Here is a 14103-nt window from a genome sequence, read left to right on the forward strand (position 1 = left end):
CTTTGTAATAATTCTCCTTAAAAACAGTGTATTCAAACAGGCTAAAATTTGGACGGGAAGTAAACAGAGAGCAAGTATAAAATAAAACTGGTTTAAGGCTTTGAGAAAGAAAAAATATGATATACATGAATTATCAGCATTGGAAATTGCATAGAAAACATAGTGCATCAATCTAAAATCAGGAAGCAAAAAAAATTATCATTCATTAATCTACAGAATAGGACAAAGAAAAAAATTAGTGGTACCCAAGTTAAGAAACAAGGATTTCTTTAAAAATATCATTTGACAGAGAAATGTGTTTAATTAAATTAAAAATAGATGAATAATGGGTGCCCAGGTGGCTCAGTTGGTTAGGCACCCAACTTAGGCTCAGGTCATGATCTTGTGATTCGTGTGTTCAAGCCCATGTTGGGCTCTGTGCTGCCAGCTCAGAGCCTGGAGCCTGCTTGGGATTCTATGTCTCCCTCTGTCTGCCCCTCCTCCACTCAGGTTCTCTTTCACTTTCAAAAATAATAAATGTTAAAAAAAGATGAATAAAAGTTGGAACCCAGAAATATTTTATTAAGATTTTATATTTTCCTTTAATCTGAAAGATTAGCACACTCAGAGAGGCTGAGGCATACTAACAAAGTCTTAAGACTAGGAACATTTGGAAAAACCAAAATAAGGAGTTTTAAATGACTGACGTGGAAACAGGGAGAGTAGAATTGAGATTTACTTCTGGGACACTAGAGATTCACCATTCATCAGACTGAACAAAATTTAATGTAATAGGCATGATTCCCAGAATAAATGAATTCTATCTCCACCTCTGAAATGATTGTATTTCATAATTGAGATGGATCCTTTTTTTAAAAAAAATGTCACTTGTACTTTTATGGTTAGAAAACATTTTTACCCAGCAGTAGCAAATCAAATACTTCAAGCCTGAAATTTTATTATAAGATCCTTGTATTTATACATGGGTGTTTCATACTTCTCATTTCTTAGAGATGTGTATGAGGAACTCAGACCTGTATTTCTCAGATACTATAAAATGAGTTATTTGTACCAAATTGTGTTTTCCCTAATCATATGACTTTTTCAGTTCCTATGTCCTATAAAGAGACATTAGTGCCACACCTATTCTTTTCCTCTCATCTTCAGGGAAGCCACCAAACTACTCATCTGGGCTGGCACTTAATCCACTGAAAAAAAGAATGCAAAGAGGGCAAAAGTAGGCTCTTGGCCTACTTAAAGTCTTGGGCTACATGGGACAGAAAGCTAAATACTAATGTAACTCCCTAATAACAATAGTAAAAATAATTACCTTTTCTCTCTGGGTATTGTTGGGAGTGGGCATGAGGAAACAGAATAGAGAGCAGGCTAGTGGATTTTGTTCCATCATTAGTGTTTTGGACTCTATGCATTCATTAAGTTATTCTTTCTATGAATATTTAGTTGCTTCCTACTGCATTAGGTCCTGTGATAAAGAAGAGTAATCCAGGCAAGGTCTTCATCCACCAGAAGACTTGTGGTTTAGTAGGAGAAGAGTCTCGCTTGCCCTATTTGTTAAATAGGCATGAACAAAATGATTGCAAAGGTCCTCACTAGCTATTAAATTAGTAAATGTATATATTTTTTTAAAAGTACATTTATTATTATTACGAATTTGATACTTATTATTTTCCTTAATCCCAATGACCCTTCATTGAACCCAGGCTTTGAGATCAGGAGAAAGAAGCAGGAAATCTAAAAGAAAGATACAGATGACAAAAGGAAGAAAAAAATAGGAAAAGAAGGTAGAGAGAATAGCACTCCACTATTACTGGGCACCTACTTGTGGTAGGCATTGTACAGACATGTAACTTTATCCAAGAGATAGAAGTCCAGCCAATGCCACACTCCAAATAAAGTTCTAGAGGCAGGAACTGTATTTTGGAAGTCTGGGAACTAACACAATGTTTTAGTACATAGTATGTGTCCTAGAATTACTGGACACATTTAAATAAATATAAAAGATAAACAACATCATCAACATGCTATCATTTTAACATCTTAAGAAATGAGTCATCACTTTGTAGAGCATCATTTTCCTTCAGGCACTTAACTCAGAACAATCATTTTTTGTACTTTAGAATATTCTTCAACACTTTAAAACAATATATATAAATAATTTCATTAGTGGAAGCATGAAGACAGATTCCTACAGATACACATGAACAGCAACGTTTTTTGGTAAATAAATTATGTTTATTCCTTCAAATCACCTTGATAGCTGCACTGATTGCCTCAATTTCAGAGACTACAGTTCTCCATCCTCTTTAGCATGAGTTTTATAAATCAGTCCATCTATATGAAACAGGAATCATCATGCATTGTCCTCATGTGATATTTCCTTTTACTTTTGTAATTTGTACTAAAGTTTTGAGCTCACTTTCCTCTTCGCATTTTATAAGCCTTTTTTTTAAATGAGGAAGAAAACTGTGACACCTTGTTCCCATGAGATAATAGTGGGGACTAAGGTGTTTGGCGGAATGGACTAAGAAGGCTGACTCGTTTGTCAGACACACAAACTAGCAGCTTAGAGAAAACCTTGTCTGCTGTTTACAAAAAGAAATAAAACAACCCATAATAGCCAAAAATGGCAATTAATTTAGTAAATAAAATAACGCACTCCCAATAAAACTAATTATAAAAGTGGATTACAATTACTAATTAATAAACTTCTGACGTGTGTAAACAGATGTTCATTTTGAAATACAGACTTCTCAACAGAAACTTAGGCACTGTCTTGTCATTCTTTCCTATCATTTTCCTGACAGCCATTCTTCAATATTCAGAGTGATACTTACATTCACTGTCACCTTTTCTTTAAACCTACATAAAGGTTTACTCACTTATCTAGTCCAAATATGGTCACATTAAGTAACAGTCAGACTCTAGTCTAAAACTCCCCAAACACTGCCATAATAATCTTCCTTATACAGTACCATTACAATTTAGTTTTATATTATTAAAGATTTTGTAGCCCCCAAGAAGCTAGAGATAAATGTATTTATCAATAAGAAACTTAAACACACAGACAAAATAATTTGAAATATATATATACCAATCTCTATTTACAAATGATGTGGATACAGAGAATCCTAAAGAATCCACAAAAAGCTACTAAAGCAAATAAATTAATTCAACAATGTTGCAAGATACAAATTCAAATACAGAGTTAGCTGTGCTCCTAAACCAGCAATGAAAAAGCAGAAAAAGAAATTAAGAAAGCAACCACATTGACAATGACATCTAAAAGAATAAAATACCTGGAAATGAGTATAACCAGGGAGGTGCAAAATTTCTACACTTAAAATTGCAAAGCATTACCAAAAGAAATTAAAGAAAACCTAAATGAATGAAAAGACATCTGCAGTTCACAGAAAGACGTAATACTGTCAAGATGTCCATGCTACCCAAAGTGATCTACAGATTCAACATAATCTCTACTAAAACTCCAACAACCTTTGCAGAAAATGGAAAACTGATCCTCAGATTCATGTGGAATTGTAAGGGTATCAAAGAGCCGTAACAGTGTTGATAAAGGACAAAGTTGGAGAACTCACACTTTCTGATTTCAAGCCTTACCACAAAGCTACAGCAAACAAAACACTGCGGTACCGGCATATGAATATACGTGTAGATCAATGGACTAAAAATAGAAGACAAATGTAAACCCATACATCTATGACCAAGTGACTTCTGGCAAGAGTACCAACTGATTTTTGTTAAGTTTTCCATTCAACAAATGGTTCTCGGACAGCTGGATTTCCACACGCAAAAGAATCAAGTTAAATCCCTACCTCACATCACACGAAAATTTTAACACAAAATGGATATAAGACCTAAACATAAGAGCTAAAACCATAAAATATTTAGAAAACTATGTAGGAGCGAATCTTCAAGACCTGCTATTTAGCAGTGTTATTTTTTTATTTATTAATTCATTCATTGAAGTATGTGAACACAGTGCTATATTAGTTTCAGATATACAACATAATGATTCAAGAATTCTATGCATTTCTCAGTGTTCACCAAGATAAGCATACTCTTATTATCCTTTTATCTTCCCCTTATCCACCTCCCCTCTGGTAACTACCAGTTTTTTCTCTGCATTTAAAACTCTTTTTTCTGAGGGGGGTTGGTCTTTTTTTTCATTTGTTTTTATTTTTCCTTAAATTCCACATATGAGTAATCAATGGTATTACTCTTTGTCTAACTTATTTCACTTAGCCTTATACTTTTTGGTCCCACGTGGTTACAAATAACAAGATTTCATCTTTTTTTTTTTTTAAGATTTCATTCTTTTTTATGGCTGAGTCATTCCAATATGTGTGTATCTGTGTGTCTGTATAACACACACACATATTACTTCTTTATTCATCTATGGATGGACACCTGTGTAGCTTCCATATCTTGGCTATTATAAATTATGCTGTGATAAACATAGGGTGCATGTATCTTTTTGAATTAGTGTTTTTTCTTTGGGTAAATACCCAGTAGTTCAATTACTGGATCACATAATAATTCCATTATTATTATTTTTTTGTTAGTGTTTTCAGGAACATCCATACTGTTTTCTCACAGTGGTTGTGCCAATCTTCATTCTCATCAGGAGTGTACAAAGTTACCTTTTTCTCCACATCCTTTCCTGCAATTGCTATTTGTAGTTTTCTTTTTTTTAATTTCAGCCATCATGACAAGTGTGAGGTATTATCTCATTGTGGTTTTAATCTGCATTTCCCTGATTATGTGATAGAGACCTGAAAACATAAAAGTCCCAGAAGAAAACATAGGCAGTAATTTCTTTGACATTAGCCATGGAAACATTTTTATAGATCTGTCTCCTCCAGCAATGGAAACAAAAACAAAATTAAGTTGAGGCCATGCCAAAATAAAAAGCTTTTTGCATCGTGAAGGAAACCATCAACAAAACAAAACAAACAGCCTACTGAATGGGGAAGATGTTTGCAAATAATATAACATGACAAGGGGTTAATATCCAAAATATATAAAGAACTTATTCAACATCCAAAAATAAATCCAATTAAAAAATGGGCAGAGGACATGAATAGACATTTTTTCTAAGAAGGCATACAGATGACTAACAGACATATGACAAGATAGCAATGCATTCTTAAGTATGTTACCAAAAGTCCAAGAAACAAAAAAAGATACACTGGAATTCACCCTAAGCTTTCACTTATCAAAGGACATTATCCAGAAAGTCAAGGGACAACCTACAGAAGAAAATATTTGAAATCATACATCTGATAAGAGTTTAATATCCAGGATATATATAAACTTCTACAACTCTACAACAGAGAAAAACCTGATTCAAAGAAACACACTTTTATAGACATTTCTTCAGTAAAGATATACAAATGGCAAGTAAGATATATAACTTACGTGGGGACTCAGACACCTTTGTTTCAACATTTGTAACTTTACTCATGATAACCAAAAGGTGAAAACAACTCGTGTCTATTCTCAGATGAATGAGTACACAAAGTACAACATATGCACACAATGGAGTATTTTTCAGCCATAAAAATCACTTAAGTTCATATACATGCTACAATATGGGTGAATCTTGAAAACATTATACTAAGTGAAATAAGCCAGACACAAAAAGATAACTATCATATGATCCTATTTATGCAAAGTACCTAGAAGAGGCAAATTAACAGAGACAAAGTAAATCGGGGGTAAAGGAGGAAAAGGGGCTGGAGGAGAAGGAGAATGGAAAGTTAAGGTTTAATGGTTACAGAATTTCTATTTCTGGTAATGCAAACATTTTGTTAAGTAGAAGTGATGATTGTGTAACACTGTGAATATAATAAACACTGTGAATATAATATAATGTATACATATACGTATATATACATCACACACACATACACATACCACAGTATTCAAAATTATAAAATGTTAATAAACATTTTATGGTGTATGAATAATTTAATAAAGCTGTTAATATATACATATAATAAACATTTACCTCAAAGTCATGTTTAATGAATGTAACATCAATGAGTTTTTGTTTTATTTTAGTTTTACTTTACTGCCCATTTACAATAATTTCAGGTACATATTATGAACACTTTCCTGTTTTTTTTTAAAATTTTTAATGTTTATTCTTATTTTTGAGAGAGACAGAAAGTGAGCGGAGGCAGGGCAGTGAAAGAGGGAGACAATCTGAAGCAGGCTCCAGGCTCTGAGCTGTGAACACAGAGCCCAATGTGGGGCTTGAACCCATGAACTGCATGACCTGAGCTGAAGTCAGACACATAAACAACTGAGCTACCCAGGTGCCCCAATACTTACATGTTTTTAATCAACACTAAAACAATTTTGTTAGTTAATAAGCCATGAAGGGAATTCCTTTAGAGTTATACATATGCTCACTAAATTTAAATTGGAAATTTCCATCAGAATTATCTAGTTCTGCACTGACATCTCTCTCTTTAGCCCATTCAAAATGCCACCTTAAACAGTGTCTGTAACATACTGGATACAGCAGAAGCTTAATAATAATTTAAGTGAATGAAAGGTTAAGTTATAGATGAAAAACCACGGGATCCATGCTAACTTTTCTCTCTATTCCCAACTTCTAAGTCAATTCCTTGCTGATTCCTGAAGGTAGTGAGATTCTCTGAAACCTAATCTGCCTATTGACAAATACAGTAAGTTAAACGTAAAATATTTTAGCCTAATAAAGGTTTATCATTATACTATGATGTGAGACAATTATTTTTGGCTTTGCTGGGACCCCAGATGTTAGAAATGGCAGAATACTTCATAATCAAGCATTTTCTTTTCCTCATATAAGAATCTATCATTTTAAGCAAAATTATGTTTGAATATCAAACATATATAATTGATATAGATGGAAAATTAGAGTACTTGAATTGGTAAATGTATGGAGTTGCCATAGAAATTTACTTCATGGAACTATCTGTGGATGATGGGTAATATTTTGCCCTATGAACAAGAAAGACATTAAGGATTAAGCCTAACAATTCAGAGGTTCCTAATATTGGGAGACACAGCTTTGATGTGGGAAAAATAGTAGTAGTTTGTGCTTGCTAATAAACATAATGTAAAGTAGGAAGAATTTATCATTGCTCACACACTACTCATACTGTGACCCTTTGCTTTTTTACTACAGCTTCACATCCTTAAGTTTCACCCTTTTTGCTTTGTGGTCACCCAATTCCCAGAGGCTAGACACCTATAGTTTTGCTTTTGTCATTTTAAGAGAAAATTAGTTAAAACTTAAAGTTCTTTCAGATTTAGCTGAATTTAACAGGACTGGAAGATTGATCAATTTACCTGCTTCTCTCTACCAATCTTGGTTTAGGTCATCTGGGGTCCCAGCAAAGCCAAAAATAATTGTCTCACATCAAGATCCTTTGTGTTGCTTGTACCTCACTTCTATCCAAATTGACTGCCAAGCCTATCCCTTCAGTTCTTGGTTGTCTGCCGGGCCTTTAGACCATCTGTCCTGTCTAGCCCTATGGTTTAGATTTCCTTTTGCTTCCTGATTCCATGCCTGATTTCAGCTGAGATTAATTTTTTCTGAGCTGTGTCTGCCATTGTCTGATCTTTATCTAGTTCCTAATTTCCATTTTGTTTTGTTACTCCCTACCTCCATGTTCTCTCTCTCCTGTGCCAGCCTTTGTTTTGGCATTTTGGCATCAACTCCCTAGCCAGTCTCAACTCCAAAAACAGCCCTGCTGAGGTCTGTGCCTAACTACATCATTTATTGAGCTTACTACTCTTGAGAGCTTTAAATTGACTGACTAGTCTTAGAGGAAGGAAAGGCAAAGAATCAAATACCACTTATTCAACCTATCTGTAGCAACTCATATAAGTATTCACTTGTAGTGAAGATAGTTAAGGAATTAACAGATACTTGTTTCCTCATTATTTAAAAGTGTATCTATGATTATTTTCCAAATAATAACCCACAAATATAGCTGTTATATATATCCCTATGCACTGATACCCACAGATTCAATCAGTGTGAACTGGCTAAGCTACTGAATATTTAAGCCAATTGTATAGAAATAGTGGAAATTACAAAGCTTTGAGGATTGAATTCACAGGAAGTACTGGCAGCAAAACACTATTACCTAGATTAGGATGTTGGACTCACTGATATTGTTATTTCTTAAAAGAGGATTATGTGGTTTGGAAAATGACAATAAGAGGTCATAACTCCAATAATTTCTTTTGAAAAAACAGATGAGCAAGAGTTTCCTCTTTATAACCTTTTACCTTAGGATTTAGAGGTATATTATTGACAACCTTACTGTCATTATACCCTGATTAGGCAAAAATATTCACATATATAATAATATATATTATATAATCACATATAATACAATCATATACAATAATAACTTCATATATAATAAAATATTCATATATATGCATATGTTTTCTTTTTCCTCCTGGCTGCCCTCAAGACACTGGCAATTACCCCACACTTGGTCTTCCATTCTCCATTTTGTTTGTGTGTGAGGGTGTGTGTGTGTGTGTGTGTGTGTGTGTGCGCGCGCGCTATGTATGGGATCTTTCCAGAAATCCTTAATGGAGTATATTTAGTTATCTGGTTATATTTTTTGTTCCTGTCTTGAACATTTTCATTCATCAGTTGTGACCAACTATTCCAGGGCCTGTTGTCTTCCAATAAGTCTATTTACTCGAATAAAAAGAAAGTGATCATTTAGGAGTCCAACTAATCAGAGTAAATTAAGTAGATCTAGGCCAGTATGGGAGATTATTAAGGATATTATCACACACATATGTCTTTATGATTCATTAAAGAAAACACTAACATTAAAAACTCTTCAAAACACTCATCTTTTGGGCCCCCAGGTGGCTTAGTCAGTTAAGTGTCCAGCTTCAGCCCAGGTCATGATCCCATGGCTGGTGGGTCAAGCCCTGCATCGGGCTCTGTGCTGACAGCTCAGAACCTGGAGCTGCTTCTGATTCTGTCTCCCTCTCTCTCTGAAACACCCCTGCTATGCTTTCTCTCTGCCTCTCAAAAATGAATAAACATTAAAAAATTCAAAAAACACTCATATGTCAATTTGCTGTTTAAAATGTCAAAGACGGATTCATTGCTATAGATCTTTGTGACAGACACGGTCATAAAAAACAGTCCTCAGGATTTGGTGGTTTGATACTTTTGAAGTCTGAGGTGGCCTTTCTGTATAGGCAGTCCGCTTAAATGTATCCTTTGTATTATTTGAGGAGCATTTTAAAATATTTTTTTAAATAATTTTGGAGACAGAGACAGAGCACGAGTGGGGGAGGCAGAGAAAGAGAGGAAGACATAGAATCTGAAACAGGCTCCAGGCTCTGAGCTGTCGGCACAGAACCCAACGTGGGGCTTGAACCCACGAACGACGAGATCATTACCTGACCCAAAGTTGGATGCTTAACCGACTGAGTACCCAGGCACCCCACTTGAGTAGCCTTTTAAGAAATCAATTTTTAAGACCAATTTATGCCACGTTTTACTTGCCTTTGTTTATTGGATCTAAATATCCAGAGTTCAAATTACATTTGCTTTCAAGAATGTGGTTGCCTTGGTGTCTTTAAAAAACAAAAAAGAAAAAAAGAACTTTACTTATAGTAATACATTCATAAAAATAAGTATGCTGGCTAGACAATGTGTCTCTCAAAGATGTCTACCAGATAATAAACTGAAAAAGAACTGTGCTACATTTAATACTTACTTTTTTTTTTTTTAAATGGCCCTGTATGCTTTAAGGAAAGCTAAAGGAAGTGTTAATCCAGTATTTGTTAATCTGGTTTATGGGAACTGGAAGAATCCAGAGAAAACAGAGGTAAGTGGTAATGGTGAACTGTATTGTTTCAGAAGCAGAAACACACACACGTGCGCACAGAGTGTTGTTTGGACATGTTTCCACATAATGGCTAAGAGGAGTGGTTTAGCAGAGTCATTTCATTGGAAATGGAAAGGAATTTCAGTCTCTCTAAATGCACAGTGAGAATTTTCCATTTCAGAACAGATTGAATCTGCTTGTAAAGTCAGTTCACTGTTAAGTGGCTTTGTGGTCACTGTTCATACTCAAAGAGAGCTGACAAATCTGGAAAATATCAGTATAACCCAGAGTATTAGTCAGCTACCCATAGTAACTCTTCATTGACTGTCCTTTTTATTCTATTCCCAGAGACAAAAGGGAGGATAAGCATTCTGTGCTCTTTAAATTTAGGTGTGAGCAGTAAAAGGCTATTACCTGATAACTCAGAAGACTAAAGGAGAAATTAAAGTATATTACATCTTTCTTGAACCTTTTTAGGGCTATTCCTTATTTAGTGCAATAAGAAGTAGTCTGGAGAGAAAATAAGAAGTAAAATCTTTCTCATCTCTTTAAGTAGATAATATGAGCATTCATTTGGGTATAAAGTAGGATTAGCCTGACATATCACTTATCTATGAAAACCTTCTTAATCCCATTTTAGAAATATATCTGATTCATTCTCTTGTCAAAGTGAGCATATACAAAACTAAAGTGTTAATTCCCCGCCCCCATTATTTTTAAATGAAAATAGGCCATGAATAGTTATTACCATTACTGGAATCAGTAACAAGGTGCCAGATCAGACAGTTTCCTAGTAGTTTTGGAGACTTGGTTAATATGGCTAAAGGCTAACATAACATTGACTCTTTTGTGTGTTTTAATAATGATGTCATACATACTTTTAGTATTGTTTTGGAAGGAATGAAAATGAGAAGGTATTTCCCAGATCACAGAGAGAATTAATTTGAATGATATGTCAAATCAATCATGACGCAGTAATAATTAAGATATAGCCCCCTACAATGGATATTTAAGAGGCCTAATGTAATTTATCTTCCTGACAAAATAGATAGATGTAACGTACACTTACTTCATTTTTAGTAAAGGATAAAAATTTATTTTTTTAATCTTTAACATTTAGTATCTGAAAGATATAAATGATGTAAGAAATAAAATGGTAGTCTTTAAATTTAGCATTTTTATTTTAGTATCTCATAAATTTTTAGTAATTAAAAAGCTGCTAGGAAAGTGTTATACATCTTTTTCTTTCTACTGAGAAATGGTTTCTGTGGCACACGGGTGGGGGTTCATGTCAAAGACCAACCTTTCAAGGTGCTTTCAAGACTCTTTCTATTATGTATGCATATGACAGTGCAGTCAATGACTCTAGAGAAGACTGGAAATAACTTCCTTTTTGCTATCCTAATAAAAAAATAATTCCTCTTTCACATTTTTTTCCTTTCCAATAAGAATGGCTAGAGAAGAAATTCTGTCACAGTTCAAGCTTGAACTTTGTTGCTGCTTTGATTTCTGTTGTTTCAGAAATAACTTTATTTTAAACCAAATGTACCTTCCCTGACTTTGTAACAATGAAATTGACTTTTCTAAAATACTCTTCTAAAAACTCAGAGAAAATTCTCATATCCTGATACAGAGAGAGCAGTATAATGAACTTCTGTATTTCCATCACCCAACTTCAATAACTGTCATCCATGGTCATTTTGTTTCACCTCTACTGCCACCCAGTCCCACTACACACTAGAGTGGTGATGGTGGTTTGCTTATTTATTTTTTCCTTAAGACTTTTTTTTTTGTTTAGAGCTGTTTTAGGTCCTAGTAAAAGTGAGCAGAGGGCACACAGAGTTCTCATATAGCCCCTCCCCCCCCCACACATGGCCTCCCCCATTATCAACGTCCTGCACCAGAGGTGGTACGTTGGTTACACTGACAAATCTGTATCTACATATTATCCAGAGTCCATAGTTTACATTAGGGTTCTCCTGGTGTCAACCAGAGTATTTTTAAGCAAATCCCAGATATCGTTTAATTTCACATGTAAAGATTTCAGTTGTATATTAAGGGATAAAGACTTTAAAAAAAAAACTTGACCACAGTATCATAGCTGCAAATTTAATAATAATTCCTTGATACCATCAAATATTCAATCAGTGTTCAACTGTTTTTGTTGCTGTATTTTTAAAATCAGAATAAATATATGGTATATATATCCAAATTGACAGACATATTTCCTAAGACGCTTAACCTCTAGGTTCCACTTTCTTCCACTTTCTCTCTCATGTCTTCTTTGTGATTTATTTGTTGAAGAAACCAAGGTGTCTGTCCTAAAAAACTTTCCACATTTTAGATTTCCTAATATATTCCATAAACAATAACTCTTTCAACTAAAAGCTTATTTTTGTTGTTGGTGGTGGTGGTGTTGGTGGTTTTGTATTTTTTGTTTTAACTGTGACCAATACAGCAGGCTTTGAGAACCCAGCACCATAGAAAGAGGCACTCAAGATTCTGGCCACTGCACTCCATCTCACCAGATGTGAGGATAAGGCAGTGACTTCTATGCCCCAATGGCCTTAGACACATGCCAACGTTAGGCCTGTCAATAGTGCAGGCAGTGTGGACTAAAGGTACTAGGGGGAGAGTCAGGAATGCTCACTGCATTCTGCATGACTGAGAAAGAAGTCTTATTTTAATGCCTAAAATCCTACCCTTTTCAACCTGTTTTTCTTTAGAGTTCTGTATACTCCTTCTCAAATCCACTATATGGCATAACAACATCAGGATGTCCGGAGACTATATCTAATCATCTGAAATAGTACCATCAAGATCAACTATGATCTAGGGTATGTAGTTTATAGAAAGTTCTAGTCTGCGAAATCTGATGGAAACTCATCTTATGCAGCAGTAAAAATAGAAGGGATTTAGAATACTAGTGTAATTATATTTACAAATAAATGTTCTTACTGATTAAATGCTTTCATGGAATTTGATTCAGAACCTTATCTTCATTATGTATCTGACTATTTTAATAAAATGTTCTACTTGATTTTCTTGATTTCGTTTGATTTTATCACGGTCATTTAAAAACACACAAATCAAATTGTTTTATATCCTCAATATTAAATGTTTTAAATTCTCATTTATATGAGACAGAACTTAGAAACAAAAAAGTAAACTAATTTAGCACATAAGCTAGCAGGAATGGACAGATCATGGTAATCCTAATCCATATAAGCATGAGTAAAAGATACTTCTGCATCTTGAAAATGTGAAGTTATCATCCTAAACTTGCCTTTATTCAAATAATTATTTAACACCTATCTTAATATACACATAAAAATAATACTAAAATATATGAGTTATGAAGCTTTGGACTGCAAGAAACAGAAAATCCCTACTCCTATAGCCTAAATAATGTAGTAATTATTGTACCTAAAATCAGGAAATTGGGAGAGCACCTCTTTTTATTAGTTATAGCAAAACCTCCATGCCTTCAGCAAGGATTCTGGTTATTTACAAGTTTCAGTTCCTGGCTGTGTTCTCAAATTAGCTTCCCGACAGGAGAGGTGTTAGCTATACATGCTGCAGCACTGTTGTATTCCCAGTGAAGCTCAGAGGCAGAAAAGGGCCCATTTTTTCCTTGTATCTTTTAATCAACAAGAAAACCCTTCCCAGGATGCACTCCCAGAAACAGCACTCTTATTGGCTAGGAGAGACATGGAACCCATGCCAAACCAAACTCTCCAAAGGTGATGATGCCAACAAGGCTGGCTGACACCCTTCACTATAGCCTCTAGGCTGGGAACAGACCTGTGAAGTTCACTGACAAGTGTATGAAGGTAGATACTTGAACAAAATTAGAGAACAGTTAGGATCAAGAAGGGGACATAGCCCAGAAATAAGCAACCTGAACCAGTATCTGTTCTAAATAAGGTCAGTTATATTCAATATAAGTTTCACTACCAACATTAGTGCCTTTTGTGAGAAGACTGACTGAAGAAAAAAAAAATCATTTTACTGTTGATCAACCTTGCAATAATCTCAAACTTTATCCCATTTAATTTTTGAAGCCTATTAACTATATTCTAGTTGTGTTCTCTATGAATATCTTTTCCTAACTGCTGCCTTCCTATTGACATCAAAATTTCTGATCCTGGAAAACTTCACACAAAAGAGGATCAGTTATTCTTGCTGTTGAAGTTTGGCCTCTGGCATTGTG

The 14103-nt window shown here is 34.5% G+C and overlaps 1 protein-coding gene across 1 annotated transcript in view; it reads left to right on the plus strand.

The window, feature by feature from the left end:
- The window catches only part of MALRD1 (MAM and LDL receptor class A domain containing 1), a 759741-nt gene extending 746811 nt beyond the window's left edge, over positions 1-12930 (plus strand). The window contains exons 41-42 of the mRNA XM_029955581.1: positions 9815-9890; positions 12617-12930. Of these exons, the coding sequence (XP_029811441.1) occupies positions 9815-9890; positions 12617-12700 (160 nt within the window). The 3' untranslated portion in view covers positions 12701-12930. The remainder of the gene's footprint in view (positions 1-9814; positions 9891-12616) is intronic.
- The last annotated feature ends 1173 nt before the right edge of the window (positions 12931-14103 follow it).

The sequence above is a fragment of the Suricata suricatta genome, chromosome 10 (assembly GCF_006229205.1).
Source record: "Suricata suricatta isolate VVHF042 chromosome 10, meerkat_22Aug2017_6uvM2_HiC, whole genome shotgun sequence".
NCBI lineage: Eukaryota > Metazoa > Chordata > Mammalia > Carnivora > Herpestidae > Suricata > Suricata suricatta.